At 41.1% G+C, this 26,374-nt stretch overlaps 1 protein-coding gene across 2 annotated transcripts in view; it reads right to left on the bottom strand.

Moving 5' to 3' along the window:
• The window catches only part of KLHL29 (kelch like family member 29), a 475,551-nt gene that overhangs the window by 327,073 nt on the left and 122,104 nt on the right, over positions 1-26,374 (bottom strand). For both annotated transcript variants that reach the window (XM_050950742.1, XM_050950741.1), the window contains exon 2: positions 21,842-22,147. In XM_050950742.1, the coding sequence (XP_050806699.1) occupies positions 21,842-22,102 (261 nt within the window). In that variant the 5' untranslated portion in view covers positions 22,103-22,147. The remainder of the gene's footprint in view (positions 1-21,841; positions 22,148-26,374) is intronic.

Genomic DNA, 26,374 nt, shown 5'->3' with positions numbered 1-26,374 from the left:
GATCCCCCTCCTGCACCCCTCATTTCTGGCCCCTTCCCAGAGCCCACCACCCCCAGTCAGAGCCCTCACTCCCTTCCGCACTCCAACCCCGTTCCAGCCCAGTGAAAGTGAGTGAGGGTGGGGGAGAGCGAGCGACGGAGGGAGGGAACATGGAGTGAGTGGGGGCTGTGGCCTTGAAGAAGGGGTGGGTCCTTGGGGAAGGGGTGGAGCAAAGGTGATCAGTTTTGTGCGATTGGAAAGTTATCAGCCCTAGGGACCAAACTCCCCTATCGTACCATGCTGCAGATGTGTTATCGATTTTGCGCAGGAACTCATGTCTGAATGGCGACGTTATGAACACATAATACAAATAAGGTAACAGCTGCAAGGATTTTCTTTGAACAGAGTTATTCCTTGGCCAGGATATATTGTAGTACCTTTTAAACACTGTCAAGAGCAATTAAAGTACAGGTCAAAATCATATGATATATATAATTGCCTGACTCTCCCTTATCTGCACCTTTAGTTGAAGAGTATACATTTTTTCTCCATTTCTTTTCAGCAGAACATAATTATTACTGTCGCTGTCATTTCTTGGTCTTGATAACAATTAAATTAAATCTGGCACTTAAGCCAGGACTAGGCACTTACCTTTTCAATGATATTTCATAACATAAATGCTGAGTAGACTGTGGAGAAGGGACGGGGTCAAAAGTATAAAGTTCAGAATTTATTTAACACATCAGACCTTGTTCATTAAATACTCTGTACTCCAAAACACAATAGGATTAGACAAACAGGTAACCATTTTCAGTGATGGGGGAGAGATTTAGATGTGAGGTTTCCCTGGAAGTTAATAGGAATCAGATCACTATACCTTCTTCCACCCATCCCCTTCACCCCAAGCCTGAGTAATGAAATTTGCCACCACAATGTTTCACCTCTATAAGCCAAAGTCCTATACTGATGTTATAGATTTACATGCATAGCTGGACGGTTTTATGACATACTGTGGTTATGAATGCCAGGACAGATGTATTCAAATCTCATGCTTGAGAATATAAAAGGAGTTAAGAGGAAATTCCCCGCCCCCAATACATACACTCAATTTACGGCACTGCACAATTTATCAGACGCATTGTGGGTTTTCCCCCATATTCGTCTGGAGCCTGAAGTACTGGCTACATTCTATCCAGTATAGTATGGCAAAACCTAGGTTATTAAACAATTACATCCAAAGATTATATGAGTTTTTAGTAGATGTAAACTTTGTGGGCAGATGGAATCTTTATTGCCAATATAGAGCCAAATAAAGTTTGTCTAAGGTCTCAATTCATGACTCTTTTCCAAACAAACATAAATGAAATATGAGTATTTAATATAATGAAACATGAATCGCTGGCTTCTATACCATCCTAGGGAAAAATGTGAACCAGAAGGTATTTTAATGAAAAGTAGAAGCAAAAATCACAATCTAATGTTTAAAAGCCATAAGAGTTCATTTTAGTTTGAAAGGAAATCATTTTTCAAAGTACTATACTCTGTTTAAAAACGTAGATTGAATAAGTTTATTAAATTACCAGACCATTGCATTTATGAAATCCATAAGTCAGATCAATGGTGCACAGTCAGCTCTAGAAAGTAATTGCTGGGCTCTCTCAAAATGGACAAGCCAAAAACTTCAAGGACTAGCTTTTCCCTCTATTATTTATAAGGAGCACAAAGTGGTGGAATAGAATCTAATTCATAATGCCTTTTTAATGTTTTTATAGCACAATATTTTCACTTATTTCTAATCTCAGTGGATGACAGGTTGCCATTATTGAATTTCCATTAATATGAATTATGGGTACAATATATTTTACCCAATATCATCTACCCCAAGCCCTAACATGATTCTACAATAAAAATCACACAGTCAGCACATTTCTCAAGTAGAAAGCATTAAAAGTCATTGTAAATTAGTCTCAATATCTGATACTATACATTCAACCTTGACTTTGTGCCTGCCTGTTTTGCAGAACTGCAGCAATAACCTAGAATTATAGTTGTTGCCATTAAAATGTCAATATTTACCAACAGCTGCCACTCTGTGATATGTATGGCATCAGTCCAGCCATGCAATTAAGCATCTGTTTAATTTTAAGGATGTGAACGGTCTCGTTCATATCAGTAGCATTACACAGATACTTAAATTTAAGCACATGCTTAGGTGTTTTACTGGATTAGGGCCAGAATGCTCAGCCCCTTAGAGTATTGAGCCCTATCTGTGGTATCGCAGATACGAGTACCACGTGGTGAGAGCTGTTGGTGAATATAGGGTTTTAATTGAAAGTTACAGTGAGGCTTAGCTGGAATGGCCCCACAGCAAAGCTTTTCCTTTGAGGCACACTAAGTTTCTTATACATACTGTTTTAAGACATATTTGTGGTCCTTTATTACACAGATAAAAGAGAACACCCACATTTGGCAAACAACCTTGGATCTAACCCTTTTTATCTTCATCAGCCTTGTAAAATGATCAAGTACTTGCCCAACATCTATTGATCCCCCTTTACCATAACAATAGGCAATAATGAAAAAAATATATATTTTATATACCTTACAAAACCAATAACGTCCTCCATGACGGTAGACAGGTATAAGTTTTTCAGTTAAGGGTATGTGAACACAAATAACCAGCTTGTTCTATTTAAATCTGGCTTCTACATCTTTTATTAAGAAGAATACAACTACCTAGTAGCCATTGAACTACCTTACAGCTATTATAGTTTGTAGGGGAATGTTCCCTGGATTCTAGATACACAATGCAAAACAAAATCATCCGCTGCTCTAAAAGCGAGAACTAATGCAAGTAAAGCTCATCATCAATTGCCCCCCCATATTTAGGGACTGCATAAACCAATATGTCTGTTCAATACTAAAACCACACTCACAATGTTGTGCCAGTATCACTGATGATGCTGGTGCACAAGAGAGGAAGTATAACAAAGAACCCCCCTCCTTTAACTACAAGCTGAATTAAATTAAAGGGACATAAGACGGGGGGGGGGGCTCCAAGTCTGCCAAATGGGAAAAAAAATGACAAACAGAAGAGGGTGTAGAGGTTCTAGACACTTTCAAAATGTCAGAAAGGGCATGGTCCCAGCCCTGAAGAGCTTGCATACTAAAAGACCAGAAGACAACGAGCAGAGGAAAATGGTACAAAGAAGTAAAATGGTAAAAGATAATTGGTTATGTTAGGTAACAATATTTTAATACTGTGCTATTTTGGGATTTTACACATACATACACAGTGAATATTGGACAATACTGGGTATGTGCATATGTATATTATATGGTACATACACACATACTCTCACCAAGTACCCACAGCCTAGCCTTAATCAGCAGGTTAGTTCATCCAGGTGTCATGGCAGAAGGGGGCCTTTAGCAAGAATCTGTATGAAAAGTGGGTAGGGGTCTTGCAGAAGAGCTCAGGAAGGGCATTCTATGTTTTAGGGAGGCATGGATATGCCTGTCAAAAAAGCAGACAAAAGGCTGCTATAATTAGAAGAATGGAGGGTATGTACAGGTAGAGGAAATGTGAAAAGAAAAAGGGATGGATAAGCAGGGACAGAACTGTGTCCTTCCAACATTTTCTTAAATGTCAGCTTTTAACCATGACACCACCAACCAGGGGTGCTGGAACAATTTTCGTAATGAGTGTGCTGAACCACTGAACCAAATTGTAAACACTGTCTATGATGGAAACCACTTCAAGCCCAGGGGGTGCAGCAGCACCCCTAGTTCCAGCACCTATGCCACCAACATTTTCTATGCATATAACAACTTTTATCAGATGATCCAAGGCACCGCGCACTCTGCTCTTTAACATCTGGCATTATCTAACGTGTTTCCCCTTCTTACTTTGGCAAAAATGAACAAACACTGAACTATCAATGCACACCTTCAACTTTACTTGTAACATTTTAATTTCATTTTGATTTCAATAACAATGTGGAGTCTGGTGGTACCTTAAAGGCTAACAGATTTATTTGGGCATAAGCTTTCATGGGTAAAAAACCAATAAATCTGTTAGTCTTTAAGGTGCCACCGGACTCCTGGCTGTTTTTGCGGATACAGACTAACACGGCTACCCCTCTTATACTTTAAATTAAAGGCTTTCCTACAGCTTAATTAACTGTTCAGGTACATTATCCAGATTTCTATGAAGTGCTGCACATTGAGAAGTATGGTGTGATAAGTGGGAGAAAGGGCAATATTTATAGAAGTTCGGAGAACTCTGCTTACACAATGTACTCTATAAACTCTTTACAAGACAAGGAAAATAATTTTATAATCTTTGGCATAGGTTTACATGTGTAAAACCCATATTAATAAAATCAGTCCTTGTTCATTATTTGAACACAAATCCCATTAATAATTTCATTAAGCTACCACTTCAGTTCATTATTTTACCCATTCCCTCTTCAGTATATTCACTGTCAACATCTGCTGCTGTTCTTGAGAAAGAGGGTGAGCAGGGCATGCAATTGCATTTGCACTCAACACGGTACCCTTGGCTGGCTGGCAACCAGCGATGATATAAAGGGCATTTCATTCGCTCTTACACAGAGACAGAAAGCGTCGCCTTACAACATAAACAGCTTCCATCTTAACAGTGAAGATCCATCCCTGAATTCAAATTACCTCATTATCAGAGCTACTCTGCATGCTTGTTCAATACTTACAAGCAAAAGCTTTAAGGGGGGAAAAAAGGGAAAGAGAGACGTAGCAATATAAGTTTATACTTTGAAAGTAAAAACTTGCAACAGAAAAAAAAATCACTTTTACCATGTTAGACATTCAAGAAGGCAACAGATAACACAGTCCCAATGCACAGCAGTGTCTGTGATGATGAATGAAGAATGGGCACAGGACTCTTAAAAAGGTTATTACAGCAAATTTAAGCAAACCAATTGTGCAGAGAGTCTTGTGAGAGAGCTCAGATGGTCACTTAACAGAGAAGATTTTCAGAACTTCTATTCTAATCACCCAGTCTCAGCACAACTAGCTCAATTTGCTTTACCAATCTAAAAGGCTGAAAGATAGGGGAAAAAAAGAGATACTTCCCTCAATACGTTGAAAAAGGCGGAGTGCACGCCTATTTAGGTCCAATTCTCATAAATGGCTTTTTTTTGTTTAAACAAAGTTAGTTTTGGCCTAGTGAAAGATTTCAGTCTTGAAACCAATGTCCTCGGTATAGAGATACATACAGAGAAGATGGGCTATAGCAATGCAAGCCTCTTCACACTGTCCCATCAATGTGACTTAACTTTGTCCAGGAAAGGCTAGTTCCAAAATAAAAGACTACAAACAAGGATGATGTACACACGGAGGTGAAATGGACTGAGATCAACAGCTCATTTTAGACAGCTGACTGAATAATCACCTTATAGTAATGGTTTCACATTGGTAATAGTGACTGAATTTGTCGTGCACAATACCCAGTATTAACTCCTGAGCCACTCATCAAATGGACTTGATTATACTGTACTTTGAGAGATCTATAGTAGTTTGGCAGTCTGTTAAGGCTGGTATGGTGAGGAACGTGAGCCACTGGGCCCATACACATAGCAGCACATGCGAGGAAGACCAAAGTGTTGTTTGTATGTCTTCTTTTGATAAAAAGGCTACCAAACATAACACAGGCTCATGGAATTCAGTCCAGGCTCTGCCACGTGGAAGCAAACTATCCATTGTACACACATTTTGATAAATACACAAAACACAATATCTGCCACAGGACAGCCTCCCAGTCATGAAACCATCTATCAACTATCACTGATAACCAAGGCCCAAACCATCACATCCTGAGATGGAACACATGCAGGAGAGCCACTTGAATTTTGCTTGCAGTGTCATCTCCACGTGTGGAATGATACGTACGTGTTTAGCAGCAGCTATTTGTTGGGGCTGAAAACTGCACTTGGTTCATTAGATAAGCTAAAATGCTGAAGGACAATCAGAATCTGGAGCTGTTTTCTTGCAACTCTACATGAGGGTATCACTGAGGCAGTTTGAAACTCTCTATTCATGAAATGACAGTAATCAGGAGACTTCTGTTAATAAAAGGATTTGTGATCCATTTCCAGAGAACAAATTGTACAGAAAATTGTACCTCAGATGGATGAAAATGGAAGAGGGGAGGCGAAAATTGGGCCTAACAAAAAGATATAACCATAGCCTTGGAATTTTCCCAGTCCTGGCAACTAGCACAGGTTTATGGGACCATGGCTGGCAGAAAGAGCTATTATTTACTATTCAATGTTGCAGTGAGAGTGAACAGATAATCTTGAGTAAGCAAAAAATCAATTGTGCAGGTAGTGAGAGATGTTTCTACTTCAGCATTTAATTGATAACATGCTTTTTCATACTAGATATATGTCAGCATTCATCTGATAACTAACATGGTCTCTCATTTCCAGACCCCAAAAATTCATTTTCTGCCACTTGAAATGTGTAAGACCACATTCTTCACTCTGGCACGGGAACTGAAGGCATTAGCTATTTGTGGTTCTCTGCAAATCAGTGCCACAAAGACTTCTACTAAACAACAGAAACAGGCTCTTTCTGTGGCTTCTACTGCGGTCTCTAGAACATCAGCTTCTATTTAAAAAGAAAGAATGAGAATCATGAACTCTCCTGGCTGCAATGACTCTAATCACAATGCAAAACTGATGAACCACTGTCCTATTGAGTCTGCAGGCAGGTTAAAAGAATAGCACAAAACAGAGGTGAGAATGTTCCCCCCAGCCATTCCAAGTTTCATCTCAGTAGGCTGTGAAATTGTGAATCCCAGTTACAACCCATTTAACTCATGCCAACATTAAGTCATTTCCATTATAAGCAGAGCTAACTGGAAACTGTCAAAAACAAAAGAAATTTTGTGAAAATATTCATGCTCCTCCTACCCATTTATTTTATTTTCTACCCATTTTACTTCTCAGGGATATTATCTACTGAGGGATTTTCTGCTGCAGTGGGCTGATTTGGATAGTCTATATAGAAATACTGCTGAAATACAAGGAAAGGTTTACACAGGTGCTGGGAATGCTGGTGCTGTTTTGGTTTTGGTTTTCACTAGGATGTTGCGTAAAACAACATATATTTCAGTTACAAATAGGAAATGCTGCCTCCAGTAAAGCCCGTTAAGACCCTAGGAAATGTCAGGGGAATCTGAGTTAACTGGCCTAGGATAGGAAAATTGGGGGGAAATGGCAAGAATACGGATGTCTCTTCCTCCAGTCTGCTGGTTCCCACTTAACAGCTTTGAAAGGAGCCTTGTTCAGTCTTTCTCCAAGGGTAGAATGATGGCTGCCATGCTGAACCTTATGACTGGGAGCTGAACATGTGAGAAGGAAAAAGTAGTCAGGGGATCCTGAGGAGTTTGACAGTTATGTTCTCTTAGACAATATATATACAAAGCCCCTCCCTTGCCAACTCAGCCTCAAAAGATGATCACAGTAAGGAGGCAGGCTACAGAAAGACTGATTCCAGCAATGTTCAGTGTAACTGCTTCATGCCATTGCTACAGAGCCAAGCCCTAACTGAAAGCCTCTGGCAGGACCAATCATAAGCTTCTAGAAATTAAATTAAGCAGGAAATACAGATGGGGGCTATCTTTTATACTATATATCCCAATGTTACCTTTCTATTTCTTTGAATCTTTCCTTCACAGAGTCCTTTCTACAGCAGTCTATAGGGTTTCCACCACATATTACATAGGGTGGCTACTCAATGTAACATGTAACATGATATGCAATGCAGCTCACAAAATCTAGAGGGGAAACCACATATAAGAGGGCAAGGCAAATGGATAATAGTGAGGGCCTGTCACTGCTTCTCCTTCCCTGAACACAGAACAGGTATCTCCACTGTAATTGGATTCCCTCCTGCTCAGGGCAGTACTTCAGTGACTCTGTACGTATGTATTTTGTAAAATGCTTTGGAATCCTTTGGGATGAAAGTTACTTTATATGTATATATTATTATCATATAAACAGCATATGTTCTAGAATCTTGCAGTTATCAAGCCAAAAAAGTCTCCATTTCTTGACGTATTTGTGCAACAACTTAGGAATAATAAATATTATTCATGTACTTCTCAGTATTTTGTTCTAGGATTATTATGAAAGATCCACGATCACGGAATGTAAAAGTAGTCTTGTGACATGGGAAATTTTTTATTTATTAATCATTACTTATTATTTACACAGTGGGTGCACTGAACTTTAGAGACAAATGCTGCTTTACAGACAGCACATATTTCTTAATAGAACTTCTGTTTTGTTTTCAAAAGTGCATCAGTTTGGAGACACTATATCGTAGCGGGTAGCAACCACATATTTCAGCCTGACAGCAGCAGAACACAGTTAAAAAAAGAAGAGGCAAATAGACTTGTGGGAGAATTTTGAACAGTGAATTCCTCCAACACACCAATTAAAACACATGCCTATTATTTTAGGAAAGTGTGTATCTTCCAAGAACAAAATGTTATAGAAGCCAACAACAAAGACCCAGGCTTTTATGACTTGGTAAGTGTTAACCTCCAAGGCAAGAGGAAAACCAGCCTTGGAACTGGAAAAACCTACAAGTGAACCCAAAGGAAACACGATAAGTGAACTCCGTCAGAAATAACATGCAGAGAGGGGCACAGGTCTCTGAGCTAACTGGTCAGGCTTAGTTCACTTCTCTTGTTTTGCAAGCAATTTCTAAGTTGAAGAAGGCAAATGAAATGGTAGTATCAACAAAACAATCCTCCCAACAAAAATAAAACTAAGAAGATTTTTTTGCCTGATATAGATTAGGCTTCAAAAAGTGCTACTAATTTTTGCCCATCATAAACTGCGAAGACAAATGACAGACTGTAGACATTCAACCATCCAACCGCAGCTGCAAAACTGCAGACTCAAAATCAGAGTCTGCATGGAGACCCCTTAGAAAACTGTTGCCTTCTCCAACCCCTCTAAAATGTTTCCTAATTTTGTTCTGCCAATGCATGATTGCAGTCAACATTTCATTGAATGAAAAAAAATTAGTTCTCTTTCAAGAAATTTCCGTAGACCACCTGGCAAAATTAAGCATTTGCAATGATAAACAAACAAACAAACAAACAAACATGAAGCTAAACCTTCTATACAAGTGCAAAGGTTTTATGTTTTGTTTTTTAAAAAAGGAAGATTTTGAAACCAGGGGAATTTTGATGATGACAACAATGATTTGTATTAATATTTCTTGCATCAATTGTATCTACTGTTGATATTAAGCAATATTAAAACAAAATTTGAAATGAAAGGTAGGAATAGGAAATAAAAAGAACTTCAAAGAATCCATCACTCACCTCTTGGCCAGCACACATTTTGTTTACTGGATATTACTGATATTTATCATTTTCAGAAGTCAAGATACTTTTGGATCCAAACAAGGTCTGGAAACACCCCCTCCCCTTTTACCCAAAATTGCCATGTTTGTGATTTTGTAATTACTTCACTACATTAATTAGTGCTGCAAACACACTGCCTTTCATCTTCAAAGGGAGCTGGGACTAGAATCTGGCCTGACCTCTTAGATCTTTCAACAGATGATAAACACATTGCAAGTAAAAAACGAGCATGGTTATTTACTAACTATATGGATTAATTAGGACATCTAGGAAACTTTAGCAGTACTGCAAGTCCACTATTAAAGATGCAAACGAAAAGACTCTTAGTACAGAGGAAGAACAAAGGAAAAGACGGGCAGAACATTTTCAGGCTGTTTTAAATAGAACAAGCCCAAATGAACCACTAGAAATATGTGATGAAGACCTACCACCAGAGCTTGATATTGATTTTGAATATGTCACAATGAAAGAAGTTAGAAAACCAGAAGAAAACTCAAAAATGGGAATACATCTAGAGACATTACTGGAGAAATACTTAAAATCAGTGGCCAAAAAAAAAAAATCCCTCCATACTTTCCTTGTGTTTTCGAATAGACTATGGAATGAAGAAAAGAACCAAACCCAGTGGAAGAGATTCCTCTTAGAGTCATACTGCCAAAGAAGGGTGACCTTACGAACTGCAATAACTGGAGAGAAATCACATTACTCTCTATTCTTAGGAAAATCATGCTCAACATTATCTTGGAATGTATCAAGAAACAAACAGATCTCCAGCATAGAGAGGAACAAGCAGGTTTTACACCACAGAGATCATGTGCAGACCATATTGTTTTACAGATTTTCAGGAGGTTTTTGATATCTTATATAGAAATAGTCTTTGGGAAACTATGATATATGATGGAATACTAGCAAAAAATAATTAGAATGATTAAAAACCTACATAAGGCCAAATGTTCAGTTTGAGATGGTGACATCATCAGCCAGCGGTTTGCACTGACCACTGGAGTAAGGCAAGGCTGTATATATTATGTCCCCTCTACTGTTTGCACTGGTCAATGACTACTGTCATGAGGAAAGTAACTGTAGAAGGCAACCAAGATAGTTAAGGACAAATGATAAAGCACAACTGGATGACCGTGCTTTTCCTGACATTGTCCATTTTGTTCAACACAGAACTTAATGGAAGAAAAGACCCTGCTTTTGGCAGACACAGCAAAACAAACTGGCTTGTTGATCAAGAAGGACAAGACAAAATATATGACTATCAGTGTCCCGAAAGCAGGCATCAGAGTAGATGGAGAAATGCTAGAAGTAAGTCTTTTTACTTATTTAGAGAGTGAGATGTGCAGTGATGGTGACACCATGCTAGATGTCAAGTAACAAATACCAACATCAGCAAACTTCTATAAACTTGAAAAAATTTGGAAAAGTAGCATGATTGGCACAGATGCAAAATATTAATTTTTTAATACCAGCATCATGTCTGGCCTCTTTTATGGAGCAGACTCATGGAAATCTACAGCCAAAATTGATAAGATCCACAGGTAGTTCCTTTGAGTTGAAGATATTCAGAGTCCACTGGACAGACTTTCTTGCAACAACATGAGAAAATGCCAGTGGAGCAACCAACTTACAGCATCAAACATGGTAAGAAGACTACAATGAAACTATTTAGGGCAGGGGTCCCCAACGTGGTGCACCCACATCCTGGCCAGCGGTCAAGCATCCGCTGAAATTCAACGGCATTTCAGGGGCGACGCCTCTCAATGACGCCGCTTGCCGCTGACATTTCGGATGCTCGACCACCGCTGCCACGGTCCTTCGTCTGGCGCCCGCCGGATGAAAAGGTTGGGGACCACTGATTTAGGGCATGCTTTAAGGATGCCATCGGCATGACTTCCACAAAAAGCGATAATATGGACATCAACCGGGAAGAGAAAAAGTGGGCAACCTGGAGAAACATTATGCAGAACAAGAGAGAAAGAAGCCAGATCCACCATCATGACACTCAGACGCCTGAACAGACCAGCACAAGACCAATATACATTTCAGAAAATAGCATATGCCCTGTGCCCCGAAGGTGTGTAAGATTAAAGAAAGAAGAAGTGCACTGGTTATATAGGGAAATTCCTAAAGAAGGGGAAGCCACACAGAAGTCTGGAAGCTGTGGACCACATTAAATAGCACATCACATCATAAGGTATTTACCAAATCATGCAAAGCTGCTGAACTTTCAGACCCAGTGAACTACAAGGAGGGTAGGGAAAATGCCTCTGTCTACCCTTACAAATATATCAGTGCTAATGCATCTGGGAACATTGCTCTGATCTTTTGATGTTTCTTGAGATGGCAGATTTAAAAAAAACTTATAGTGATCCAATTAGGCCTGTGTGTACAACAGTATCCTTCACCTAACAGAGGAAAAGGCTTGCATCTGGAAAACCACAAAGCACAGACTGTGCTACGTTTTAAACTTTTTTTTTTCCCCCTGCAAGTCCTTGGAAGGGTAACCCATTTCCCTAGACATTGTTGTACTTTTTGACACACACAGTCTGAAATCTGACTTGGAATCATAGTAATCATAGGGAAAAAAAAGGAAGGCTCTGAAATGCAACTCTTTTCACCTCTGCACTTGGTATGTGCCGTTCCACTGAGTCCAGATCAAAAGAAGTGACGGACTACCCAAGGAGAACAGTGTTCCATAAGAAATTTTGACAAAAAAGTGTCAGCTGTCAATACCAGACCCCATGGGACCCTACAGTAGCCCCGTGCAGAGACGCTGCACTACAAGTCACGTATATTTTATCATGGTATATTTACTGTTTTCTAGCAAGCACACATTCCAATATTTATAATCTCTCTTTATGCAAGCCGCTTATGTTTTATAATAGTAAGAGTACATACATTTTAGTGACTGTGTAGAGCAACAAATTGTTGCATGTAATTAGTCATGTACAACATAAGGCACAACTTGAAAAACAATTCATGTTTACTTTTCCTCTGCTTAATCGGTATTTTAAATATTTACAGAAGCCAAACACCAGCTTACGCAGTTATCATCTCAGAACTGAAAGGACAAGATCTTACAATACTAAATACAACAATATGTATCTGAATACCTGAGTGTCTGCTATGATCATTTGTTTGGCCAGTGTTTGACTTGGGGGGGGGGCAAACTTCGGCCCGCAGGCTAGATCTGGCCAGTCAGGGCTTTCAACCTGGCCCGTGGGATTGTCAGCCCCGTGGCACAGTGGGACTAAGGCAGGCTACCTGCCTGCCCTGGCCCCGCACAGCTCCCAGAAGCAGCCAGCACCACATCCCTACGGTCCCTGAAGGAGAGCGGGGCAGAGGGTTCTGTGCGCTGCTCTCGCCTGCAGGCACTGCCCCTGCAGCTCCTATTGGTCCGGAACCGGAAACCATGGCCAGTGGGAGCTTTGTGGGTGTTACCTGCAGGCAACGGAGGCGCATGGCGCAGCCTCCTCCCTTCCCCCTCCGCACCCTCAGGAACCACTGCCGGACATGCTAGCCACTTCTGGGAGTGACATGAGGCCAGGTAGGCAGGGAGCCTGCCTTAGCCTCACTGAGCATTGCTGCCACCCCCGGAGCCGCTCAAGGTAAGCAGTGCTCGGCTGGAGCCCGCACCTGAACCCCTCTTGCACCCAACCTGCCCTGAGCCCCTTCCTGCACACCACACCCTCCTCCCACACCTCAACCCCCTGCCTCAGCCCTATATTCATGGCCCTGCATACAATTTCCCTATCCAGATGTAGCCCTCGGGCCAAGAAGTTTGCCCACCCCTGGTTTGACTGAAGCTAGTTACAGGAACTGTTTGACTGTGTGTATGTCTGTTTGAAAAGTGTGAGTTGGAAATGCTTTGGTGCAGGTGGGCCTTGAGTGGTTGACTGGAGTGTGAACCAGGCGAGGGGCAACTGCTTCCAGTGCCTACTTATCCACATAGGCACCAACGATATTGCCAAGAATGACCTTGAATGAATCACTGCAGACTACATGGCTCTGGGAAGAAGGATAGAAGAGTTTTGGGCACAAGTGATGTTCTTGTCCATCCTCCCTGTTGAAGGAAAAAGGCCCAGGCAAGGACCGTCAAACTGTGGTAGTACTTTGGCTTCTTTGACAATGAGTTAATGTTCCAGGAACCTAGGCCATATGGTGGGCAGTGAAAAAAATCTGGCCAAAGCATATCTAGGCTCAAGTAACGAAGACAAGGGAAAGGGGATAATTTCTAGAAATTACAACTGCATTAAAAAGGCAAACAGAAAAGCAACAGGGTAGTCTGCAAAATCTCTTCAATGCCTGTATACAAATGCAAGGAGTACGTGGAACACATAGGGTGACCTAGAAGTCATGGTAAATGAAGAAAATTATGACTTAATTAGCAACACAAAGACTTGGTGGGACAGACAACTCCCATGATTGGAATACCAGCATTGAAGGAGATAGCTTGTTCCAAAAGCATAGGTATGGGGAAAAAGGAGGAGGTGTTGTGCTGTATGTCAAGAATGTATAAACTTGCTCCAAGGGGAAGCGAGCAACAGACCTGAGAATCTCTGGGTAAGGATAAGAAGGGAAAAGAACAGTAGTGACATTATGGTGGGGGTGTATTACAGGTCACCAAATGAGGAAGAGGAAATGAATAAGTCATTCTGAAAGCAGATAACAAGATTAGCTAACACACATGAACATTTATTAATGGGGGATTTTAACTTCCCTGATATCTGTTGGAAGACTATTGCAGCAAAACGTAATACGTCCTGCAAATTCTTAGCAACTAGGGGGTTGTCCATTTTGGATCTACTTTTGACTAACAGGGATAAATTAGTTGTGAATGTGAAGGTCGACAGAAGAGCGATTGGTGGTTGATTTAGCAGATCTTCACTAGAAAGGAAGGCCAAGGCAAAGAATGAGTGACAGATAGCAAGAAATGTTAGAGACAACAAGAAGGGGTTCTTCAAATATGTCAGTCAAAAAAGAAAGATCAGGGATGGTGTTGGTCTGCTAATCAATGGAGAAGGTGAGCTGGTAATGGAAGACGACAGGAGGGCAGAGCTGCTGAATGCCTAATTTGCTTCAGTCTTCTCACAAAAAATAAATATGACTGAATGACCAGCAAAGTTACCACAGACAATAAAGAAGAAGGGATGCAGATAGGGATGAGTAAAGAACATGTCAGATATCTCCTGACCAACTTGAATGAAATCAAATCAGCAGGGCCAGATGCTATTCACCCAAGGGTACTGAAGTAATTAGCTGAAGAAATCTCGGAGCAACTGGCAACAATATTTACAAACTCATGGATGATGGGAGAGGTCGTGAAAGAATGGAGAAGGGCTAATGTAGTGCCCATATTTAAAAAGGGGGGATCCGGCCCATCTAACATTTCTGTCTGGCCCGCCCGGCTCTTTGGCTGCCCCTTTGCAATCTGCGGGCTACTAACAGTCCCACAGCGCAGTGGGCACTCAGGCAGGCTGGCTGCCTGCTGTGGCCCCAAATCACTCCCAGAAGTGGCCGGCTGCTGCTGGCATGTCTCTTTACGCTGCTGGTGGCGGAGGAGGTGGCTTGGTATGCTGCCCTCACCCCCAGCACTGTCCTCATTTCAGAAACCAGCCAACGGGAGCTGCAGAGGTGGTGCTTGCAGGTACAGGCAACTCACTGAGACCCACTGCCCTCCTCCCCTCAAGGGATGCACAGAGATGTTCCAGCAGCAGCTAGCCACAGCCACTTCTGGGAGCAGCCTGGGGCCATGGTATAGAGGCAGTATGCCTGAGTCCTGCTGCATTGCTGGCCACGAGCCGCCTGTGGTAAGCACCTCCCGGCCAGAGCCTGCATCTCTCACCTCCGCCCACATTCCAACTCCCTGCCCCAGATCACAACCCCCTTCTGCACCCAAACTCCCATCCACCCCCTCTTACACCCCAATCCCCTGCCCCAGCCTGGAGCCCCCACCTGCATCAAACTCCCTCCCAGAGCCCACACTCCTCACCTTCTCCCGCACCCCAGCACTCTGCACCAGCCCGGAGGTCTCTCCTGCACCCAAACTCCCTCTCATTCCCCGCAACACCTCCATTAATATAGTAGAAATGTGCAGCCCTTGGCGACTTACCAAAATTCATGGAGTGGCCCCCCTGCAAAAATTATTGCCCACCCCTTTATTAATGGAATGATGCCAGATTGGAGGAAGGTCTCAAGTGGGGTTCCACAGGGATCTGTTCTGAGCCTGGTGGTGTTTAGCATCTTAATTAATGACTTGGATGGAGGTATAGAGAGCATATTGATCAAGTTTGCAAATGACACAAAGCTAAGGATGGTTGCCAATACTTTGGAGGATAGACTTAAAATTCAGAGGAATCTTGATAAATTGGAGAAATGGACTATAGACTACAAAATGAAATCCAATAAAGACAAATGTTAGGTGCTACATTTAGGGAAGAAAACCCAATGCACAAATACAAACTGGGGAAAAATTGGCTTGGCAGCAACACTGCTAAGAAGGACCTGGGAGTTGTAGTGAATCATACCTTCAACTTGAGTCAGCAATGCGATGCAAAGAAAGCAAATGCAATTTTAGGTTGTATTAACAGAGGCATAACATGTAAATTACAGGAGGTAATAGTACTGCTATACTCAGCATTGGTTAGGCCTCAGATGGAGTAATGGGTCTAATTTTGGTCACCAATGTATAGAAAGGATACAGAAAAACTGGAAAGGATCCAGAGATGAGCGACAAAGATGATCAAAGGGATAGAATGCAAATATGAACAAAGGCTGAGGGAACTGGATATGTTTCGTTTGGAAAAGAGGCAATTATGGGGGGAGGGATAGCTCAGTGGTTTGAGCATTGGCCTGCTAAACCCAGGGTTGTGAGTTTAATCCTTGAGGGGGCCATTTAGGGATCTAGGGAAAAATCTGTCTGGGGACTGGTCCTGCTTTGAGCAGCGGTTGGACTAGGTGACCTTCTGAGGTCCCTTCCAACCCTGATATTCTATAATAGCAGTCTTCAAATACTTGAAAGGCTGCCATAAAGAAGATGGAGAAAAATTGTTCTCTCTTGCTACCAAGGGCAGGACAGGAGGAAATGTATTCAAACTACAGCATAGCAGATTTAGATTAAACCTCAGGAAAAACTTCCTTACTGTAAGAACAGCAGGACAATGGAACAGACTGCCTTGGGAGGCTGTGCAGCTTCTTCACTGGAGGTTTTCAAAAGGAGGCTGGATAGCCATCTGTCTTGGATGGTTTAGACACAAGAAATCCTGCATCTTGGCAGAGGGGTTATATAAGATCAATGGTTCTCAACCAGGGGTACATGTACCCCTCAGGGTTCACATAGGTCTTCCAGGGGGTATATCAACTCATCTAGATATTTGCCTAGTTTTAAAACAGGCAACATAAAAAGCACTAGCGAAGTCAGTACAAACTAAAATTTCATACAACAACTTGTTTATACTGCTCTATGTACTATACGCTGAAATTCAGTAAGTGTGCTGAGACACTTTTGTATTATTGTGTCTGATTTTGTAAGCAAGTAGGTTTAAAGTGCAGTGAAACTTGGGTTATGCAAGACAAATTAGACTCCTGAAAGGGGCACAGTAAGTCTGGAAAGTTTGAGAGTCACTGGACTAGATGACCGTTGAGGTCCCTTCTAATCATATGATTCTATGTACAGTAAACAGTTGGCAGGTAACAGACTGAAGAGTGAGAACCTTTTACCAGTTGGGGTAGGGGAACTAAATTATTTTGGATCTCAAAGGAAATAAATGTGTTAACATTTTACCTTTATGGCATTTTATCTTATTTCTTTTTACAATGCATTCTACAGCCATACAAATTTGTTTCTCCTTTAAAACAAGAATTTCCCCCACTTTCCTGCTCATTTGTTTTATATGACTTGGTTAAGCCACAGCATGGTGAGACAGGTTGATTTCTCCCTCTGCATTCCCTGTGCTGCTTTCCAGAGAGGTTAACAAACATTTTACACTCTCCTTCTCCCCTCCCACATTTCCTTTGAGCCGAACCACCCTAGGATCAAAACTCTGCTAGCAACAACACAAAACCCTTAAATCTTATGGGACCACTGTAAACATAGAAGGCCAGGCTCTGATTTCAGTCATTCCCTGATAAACTCAGAGTAACCATACTACAGACAGTTACCCTTGTTTATGCTGAAGAAAATCCTATCAGAATTTGAGACTGGATTTTTTATACCCATTGTCATAAGTTTAACCTTGAAATTAACAAATCATTAAGCATGTGGGGGCTTAGGAATCAATTCATTTTCCAGGCAAAGGGTTTTTTAAATTAATGCCGAACAAAAAATAATCAGACAGTGCCTGACACCGCACAGATCCTGTTGACGTATCAATCTTTTCAGGCATTTAAAAATAATATCCAGATAATAAAAGTAAATGTTCTATAACCAAAAAATCTCTAGGTAATAAAATTTCAAATTACCGCCCATGACAACACTTCTAAATTGCAGCTGTGATGCAGAAGCTTTGATGGAGAAAATTGTACAAGTAACACAGAAAGTAATTTGGAAAAGCAACAGAGAATAGAGGTGCTTCTAATATGAACAGATAACATGGTTGGAATATTGTGTGGCGCCCTTAATCGGATTCTAGAGTGTTCATTGCCTATATCTTAAATAATGCTGCAGTTTTATGGGGAGTTCCCTGATAGTTTCTACTAGCAAATAAACCCATGGGAGAAAAAAATGAGCCAAATAATCATACGCGATGGGACTAAGAGTGTGTCAAAATGAAGCTGCACATTGTCCTTTAGTGCTATGAGTCACCTGCTTTCTCCTGCCAAACACTTCAGCAGTTAAAAGGACGTCAAATGCAGAAAGTACTCCACAACTGGGGATTTTGACCCTAGGATTCAGAATAAGCCATCCCCAGGTGGAAGCTCTGTGGCCCAGTGGCTTGCAAACAGGACTGAGAGTCAGGAGGCCTAACTTGACAAAAAGGTGAGAATACTTGCTCAACGACCTTGAGCAAAATCACAATTTCTCTGTGTCTCACTTTCTCTATCATTATATAGGGATTATAACATTAACATACCTTAGAGGGGCATTGAGGCTTAAACAATGTTTGTAAAGTGTGGGCGACAGTAGCCCAAAGTCCTTTTTTATTTGTTTGTTCAGTAAAAAATGAAAAAAAAAATCACATTTTTCTTTTTAATAACCCAGGCCAAACATGCAATTTTTCAAGACAATAAGAAACAGGTATGTGTGATTTGTGGAAAGGCATTTCACTTGCAATTAGCAAGTTACTGGTATGTCCAGCGAGTAATATTAAACACTGAAGATTTGCATCATATCTTTAGTAATATAGTCTGTCCACACATATCAATGTTTTGTCTGTGATGTGAAGCACAAGTTCTTTTGGGGCCACCTTCTAAGAACACAGGAGTTGCCATACTGAATCAGATCTGTCTAATCCAGTACTCTGTCTCCACCAATGGCCAACACCAGATGCTTCAGAAGAAGGTGCAAGGAACCTCAGAGTAGGCAGATGTGGTATGACCTGTATTCCATGAAGGTATCACCTCATCCCTAATAGTTAGAAATTGGCTTAAACTCCAAAACAAAGTTTTATATCCCTTCCAGTACTCTTTTTGTTAGCATTAGTTATTATAATTCTGGATATTCTTATAATCTTGTCTGCTCAGACTAAATATTCTGAAGGGCCCTTCTGGACTTAACATCAATGGATCTTTAAACTCTGGGGCTCAATGACATCATGTCACAATGCGTTCCACAGTCTAATGACAGGTTATGTGAAAATATATTTCCTTTTATCCATTCTGAATTTTTCACCTAGGGTTCAAATTAAAAAAGAAGAAAAGGATGGAAATATAATTAGTAGTGGTCAACAAGATTTTATGTACAATAGGTCTTGCCAAACAAACCTGGTATAATTCTCTGATGAGATCACAAGTTTGGTTGATAAAAGTAACTGCGCAGATGTAATATACTTAGACTTCTGTAGGGCAGTTAAAAAATACCAACATATACTATCAGTAAAGCACATGTTAATTGGATTAGGCCGACTGGTCTCAAAGAGTAGTTGTCAATGGAGAATCATCACTGAATAGAGGTGTTTCCAGTGGGGTTCTGAAGAGATCTGTACTAGGCCTGAAGCTATTCAACATTCTCATCAATAGTCTGACCATAAATATAAAATCACCATTGAAAGCTGAAGCCAGATAAATTCAAAGTAGAATTAGACACACATTTTTAATAGTGAGAGTCACTAAACACTGGAACAAGGTAGGAAGGGAGCTACCGGATTCTCCATCTCTGGATGTCTTCAAATCAAGACTGGATGCCTTTCTGGAAGATATGCTTTAGCCAAAACACAAGTTATCAGGCTCCATCCTGGGCTAAGAACTTGGCATATATCTGTTTTTAAAATAGACCAAGCAACTGTGCATTCTTCTGGTTTGTGATTTTCCAATTACATGGATTTAAATTTTTATGGTTAACCATTAGCTGGATAGTCAACAGTTGGAGGCAAACTCATTGGTTTGGGATACTACTAATCATCTGAGCTGAACCACAAGTGTAAATCTGCAGTATGCGAGACAGACAGCACACTTTTTCATTTAGAAAACTTTCTCATGTAGTTTGTGGGAAGTTTCCTAGGCAACATCCCCTTAAATCAACTATTCAGATTCCTCACCCCTTCTGTTTCCCAAGCTTTTCCCCCCTCAATCCATGTGGTTTCAGTTGTCAGACCTGCTCAGGTAATCCTCAGCAACAGAGGAGAGAGTGGGGACATTGGGACATTTTATACATGAATTTGATGGGAGATCACACAGGCCATTAGCAGCTTTCCTGGTAAAGATCATTCTATATCATCTACATAATGTTTGTTTTCTTCCTATTGATCTAGTTGGTGTCAAAACCATTCTTACTAGTAAAACTCATCTAGGAAATTGCCTAATAAGATAATTTAGAAAATGCTTCACATTTAACATATGATCACAAAACACTTAAAATGCTGATTTTTCCCTCCCTCTCCCTGAGAAGCAAACACTTTAGCATCATAGTTCAGCCTCAATGGGCTGTTAAACATCTGCAGCAAAGGCCGATCAACCCCAGCCAGCAGCTGGATTTTTAGCAGTACAGAGGTCATGATGAATGAAACCACTATGCTGGCTTCAAAACTTGCTTTATAATCTTCTCCAGACAAAGCGTGACCAAAATGCATCTATCGTGGAGGACGTCTGGGGAAATCCCATATTCATTTTCATTGGGAACTTACTGCCTGTTGTCAAATAAAAATTAATGAAAAACACTATGGACCCTTTTAAAAAACATTCACATGGTAAACTTTGGCTAACTGTTTCCTTCTGCAGCATTGACCTTGTTTTTCTACTGTGTAAAAAAAATCAATATGGTATGGTATTGCAGTAAAATTTCAGCATGTTCTTGGCTTACTTTAAATAACTTCATTGTCTTCTTTTCCCCTGTCTGCGTCTGTTGTATTTGGCACTTGCATTTATTAACATGAAAGCAAGTTGAAAGAAAAATGTAAATATCATAAAAAGAAAAGCAGCAGGGCATGTGGCTTGCCTGGCTAAAGCCACGGATACCTTTACAATGTGCTAGGGTTTTCCACCACCCTTCCTCCCCGCGCTCCCCTCCACCCCGCTTCAGCTTTCCTAGTAATTTCTGTATGCAGGAAGGCAAATAATATATTTCACCGATACAATTTTTTTTAGCTTTGTAGACTTAAGAGGAGCTACAAGTTAAAAGAAAGCCAAAACACACTACTAGTCAGTAGAATAAAATCAATAAAAAACCACTAGTGATTTTATTTCTTTGTTCTTTAACATTTTCTTCCTTCTTAACCTGTATTTATGTAAAAAGCAGATAGCCTTGTCTCAACTGTGGGCTCCCACTATTCCTGTGATGATGCTACAGATGGCAATGTGGAAAGGCACTCTGGACAACTTACAGGGAAGGGTCAAGCAACAAAAGCAAAAAAAACAAAAAAACCCTATGCACTTTGCTCAGTTCCTGCTCTTTGTGACATAAAAATAGATCAGCACAGGAAACCTGGAACACTCCTCGGGTAGTTAGACAAATAAGGTGGATCATTTCCAGCAACAAAATTGAGAACTAAGTGCTTCACAAAAATTAATAAAAGCATGAAACTCGTTCTGTGATATACAGAACTGATTGCTCTCTCTGTTCAGTGATGGAACGAAGTGGGAGTTCCACCAGCCCATGAAGGTCATCTTACTACACAAACAGCACACATCAGGACCAACAGAAGGAAAAAGGCAAAAGGCCATTGGACTTCTTATTCCCATGGCACATCATAAACAAGGGGCTTCTGAAGGGGACAAGTGTTGCCCCATCTGTAGTTTCCTCTAACTCGTCATTACTGAAAACAAGTAAATTCTTACTTTGGTAGTTGAAGCTGCGGATGAGTTGGCCACAAGGCTCGTTCTCACGTCACTGTTCACTGTGGTGCAAGCAGCCGTGGCTGGAGTAGGTAGTCGAGAGGGAACAATTGGCAAAGGCAACAGCCCAGGTCTGTTGTTGCAGTTGCTGCTCGCTGTACTGTTACAGTTACTGCTGTTCACGTGATTCCCATTGGAGCTCCATTCTCGGCGATCCCACCCAGTGCGATAATCTCTTTCAAACCGGCTGTGGTGCCGTGACATCTCGGTTGAGTATGGCTTCTTCTCAAAGGGAATTCTAGAGCTCGCCTGAAATGTTAAAAGCAAAGAGATGTTATAAAGTAAGCCCAAAGCAAAACCCCTACTCAATCATTTGGGCCAGTCCTGCCAGTCGCCACCATGCCTATTTCGCAGTACAGGTGAAATTGTGCCAATCAAACATCAGGAGAGGGGATTATGTTTGTAGCAATCTTAATTTAAAATTGAAATGAGAGAGTTAGGATACTGACTGAGCATGTGGTGGAGAGAACAGTCACTCAGTTTCCAGGGAATTCCACACGCCCAAACTTTCTAGCAGGATCTCAAGAGACAATACACAAAGAATGAAACACCAAGTTAGAACCAATTCATCATCCAACCTCTCTAACAGCTTGCTAAATATGCCCTTTTGAAAATTAAACCTTTCATGGATCTTGCACCAAAGAAATGTCCACCTCACCAATCCCAATGAGGGGAAGATGAAAAGAAAGCCTTCATATTTGTCATTGCGCCTGCCATTCTCATTTATTTTAACACATACAGACTCATAGATTCATTCATAGAGTTCATTAACTCCGCAAATGACCATTAGATTGTCCAGTCTGACTTCCTATATATCATAGCCATTAAATTTCACCCAATTACCTGTTTTTGAGCCCAATAACTTGTGTTTGACAAAAAACAGATCTTCCAGAAAGGCATCCAGACTTGACTGAGAGACATCAAGATGGAGAATCCGCCACCTTCCTTGGCGGTTTGTTCCAGTGGTTAATCATCCTCATGGTAGAAAATTTGAGGCTTATTTCCAATTTGAGTTTGTCTAGCCAGAGCTTCCAGCCATTGGTTATTTTTACAGTAGAACCTCAGAGTTACGAACACCAGCACTACAAACTGACCGCAGGGCCGGATTTCCAATTAGTCGCAGTAGGCATGTGCCTAGGGCATTCTAGGGGCACCTTTCCTCTCTAAAACTGGATTCAACACAAAGGTCAGCTGTAAGCAGGGGGGCACTTAAGATGCTGTGCCTAGGTGTGCGGAAGGTGTAAATCTGGCCCTGACTGACTGGTCAACCACTCACCGCATTTGGAACTGGAAGTACGCAATCAGGCAGCAGAGACTAAAAAAATTAAATATAGTACAGTACAGTGTGAAAATGTAACCTACTAAAATAATAAAAGGAAAGTTTACAAAGAAGATTTGACAAGGTAAGGAAACTGTTTCTGTGGTTTGTTTCATTTAAATTAAGATGATTAAAAGAAGCATTTTTCTTCTGCATAGTAAAATTTCAAAGCTGTATTAAGTCAATGTTCACTTCTAAACTTCTGAAAGATCAACCATAATCTTTTGTTCAGTGTTACGAAAATTTCATAATTATAAACAACTTCCATTCCCGAAGTGTTCGTAACCTCTGAGGTTCTACTTCATGTTTCTCTCTGATAGATTAAAGAGCCCTTTAGTACCCACTATTTTCTCCTCGTGAAGATACTTATATACTGTAATCAAGTCACCTTTCAATCTTCTTTTTGATAAATTAAACAGATTACGCTCTTTAAATCTCTTACTTCAAGGTTCTCCAGGTCTTGAATAATTTTTGTGGCTCTTTTCTTCACCCTCTCCAATTTTTTAACATCTTTTTAAAAATATGAACACCAAAACTGAGCGTAGTATTACAGGATCAGGCTCAGCAGTGCCGTGTAGTGAAATATAATCACCTCCTTAGTCCTACTCACTACTTTACTTCTACATCCAAGGGTCGCATTAGTCCTTTTTGCCAGAGTATTGCATTGGAAGCTCACAATGAATTGTTTGTCCTCTCTGACCTCTCATAAGACTCCTTTTCAGTCCTTGCTTTCCAGGATACAGTCCCCCATTTTGTAGGTGTGGCCTGCATTCCTTTTTTCTAGATGTGTAACTTTGCATTTAGCTGTATAATCTTTGAGTGGAGCCAGTTTACCAGGAAATCCAGATCACTCCATATGCCTATCCTGTCCTTATCATCATTTACTACTCTGCCAAACTTTGTCATCTGCAAATTATACCAGCAGTGGGCAAGTCATCTCAGCACAGAACAGGGGAGCAGAAACTCCTGAGTTCTAATCCCAGTTCTGACAATTTCACACCACATTATGTGATGGGGTGTACCAGCCCTACACTGCCCTAGCAAGGGTTAGCCAGGCACTTTGGGCCCAGGAGGCAATGCTCCCATGCACTTGCTTGGCATGCTCTGGCTGGAAGCAGTATATAAAACGAGGCAGCTTAGCTCAGTCTGGGCTGACTGAGGAGGAGAGTGGATACACGCTGCAGACTCCTGCCAGGGAGCCACTAGAGTGCCAGCCTGTGGAGGCTGAAGGCACTGAATCATGGCGGGACCATAGGCAACTGCAGAGGATGCGGGATTTGGCAGGCCACTACTCCAGAGGAGGATTCAGAAGCAAGCATAGGAAGTTTGTTGAGAGGGGAACTGAAGCCAGGACTGCTGGTTCCATAGGGCCTAGGGTTGGGACCCAGTGGAGTAGGATGGGCCCAAATCCCTCTGCCCCTTTCCACACCTATCACTAGACCCTGCTCCCCAGACGACTAAGGCAGCTACATAGACTCCAGCCATTAGGCATCGCTGCCCTGAGGCCAAAGACAGTTTCATGGATTTTGGCCAGGAGGTCTCGCTGCCTTGAGAGCAAGGACAGCTTCATGGACTCTGGCCCCTCGGCTTCACTGCTCCAAGAGCAAGGGTAGCTCTGTAGACTCTGGTCATTAGGCTTCACTGCCCTGAGGATAAAGGACAGCCCTCTGATCACCGACCGCTAGGCCTGTCTACCTTGACCAACAAGGAGCTACATTCACAAAAAGGGGGCGTTCTCCCTCCTTTTTCTTCCCTGATGGCCTGAAATCCCACTACACATGGCCTCGAGCAAGTCACTTAACCCTCTCTCCTTAAAATGGGAACATCCTCCAAGTGACACTGTGACATTTGTACAGCATTAGGAAGTGAAGGATATTATATATAAATGCTAAATACAGTTTCTCACATTAATAAATCATGAACATTTGGTTCATTACAGCAACTCATCTATTTTACTTGCATCACACAATCCAATTTATTATGAGATCAGACAAGAAAAATATCCCAGATTATGATAGCTGAAGAGATATTACTTCTTAGTATTTTTCTGCTGGATAAGGTCAGTGTTGCACTATGTGTGGTTTTACTTACGTTATCATCATGGACAACCACAGAATGGGCAGAATTTCTGAGCTCTGACACAAGCTGTCCTGTGGCTCCTATTAGCCTGTCCACCATAAATGTCTTCGCGCTGTTGAGTGAGACTACTTTATCTTAAGTGTAAGGTAGAAAAAACATACCTAGAAAGTTCAAACCTAAGCCACTAATAGGCTGTCCTCAAAAGATATAACTCAGACATACTGTAAGACAGTAGCAAGTGAACAACTTTAGTAAGAAGACAACTGGTAATACAGCAGAATGGCAAGTGAAGCTGGCATATTAGAGACAAACGTGGCCCATCAGAGAAATACCATTTACGCTTAAAGAATGTTCTCCAATTGTACTAGAGGGGATTTATATCACATTCCTTATAACAAAAGATTGGGACTACTTCTCAAGAACATAAACAAGAAAAATTCGGCCTAAAACTGCATCTGCAGAGGTTTGTCCTTCTACTCTATGACTAATAAAATGGTGTGTAGAGGCCCACATATCAGCTTTTGTAATTGTTGTTTAGGAACCTTTTGCACCTCTTCATCCAAGAGGCGGTGTTGCTTTCCTGGGAAGGGTCGCAGGGCAAGATTTGCCCTGAGCAGTCTATGCTTCAGAAATAGCCATTCAAGTACCTTTGGATAGTTCTTCTGGGGGGCTCTCAATAAACTCATGATACTTGTGTCCTGTTCAAACAGAATTTCATGGCCCTTCTGACATGCAGTTTATGAGGATGCCTCTCAACCTTTTTAAAATGACATGGAAGTGACAAACCAACTTCTGATTATGGCAAAAATTAGAGGCACACTGTGCATCAACAAGGGGGTACAGTAAATAGAACAAAAAATCTTTAAAAAATCTTTTAAAAACATAGTGGGGGGAGATTTTCTATGAGCAATGACTGCCATCTCACAGAAAACTAGCACCAGAAATGTAGCTTTAAGGCTTAAACAATTTAAGACTTTTATAGCAGCTCTTGCATCATAGTCTAAAAATACTTTACACACTGTAATCAAAAGGGGCACTATCAACTCAAATTTACAATTTTAAAATGTACTTGTCAAGCT

Source organism: Gopherus flavomarginatus, chromosome 4, assembly GCF_025201925.1.
Source record: "Gopherus flavomarginatus isolate rGopFla2 chromosome 4, rGopFla2.mat.asm, whole genome shotgun sequence".
In the NCBI taxonomy this organism is placed as follows: Eukaryota; Metazoa; Chordata; order Testudines; family Testudinidae; genus Gopherus; species Gopherus flavomarginatus.
Note: the sequence above shows the minus strand (reverse complement) of the source record. Positions and strands in the feature narration are given on the sequence as shown.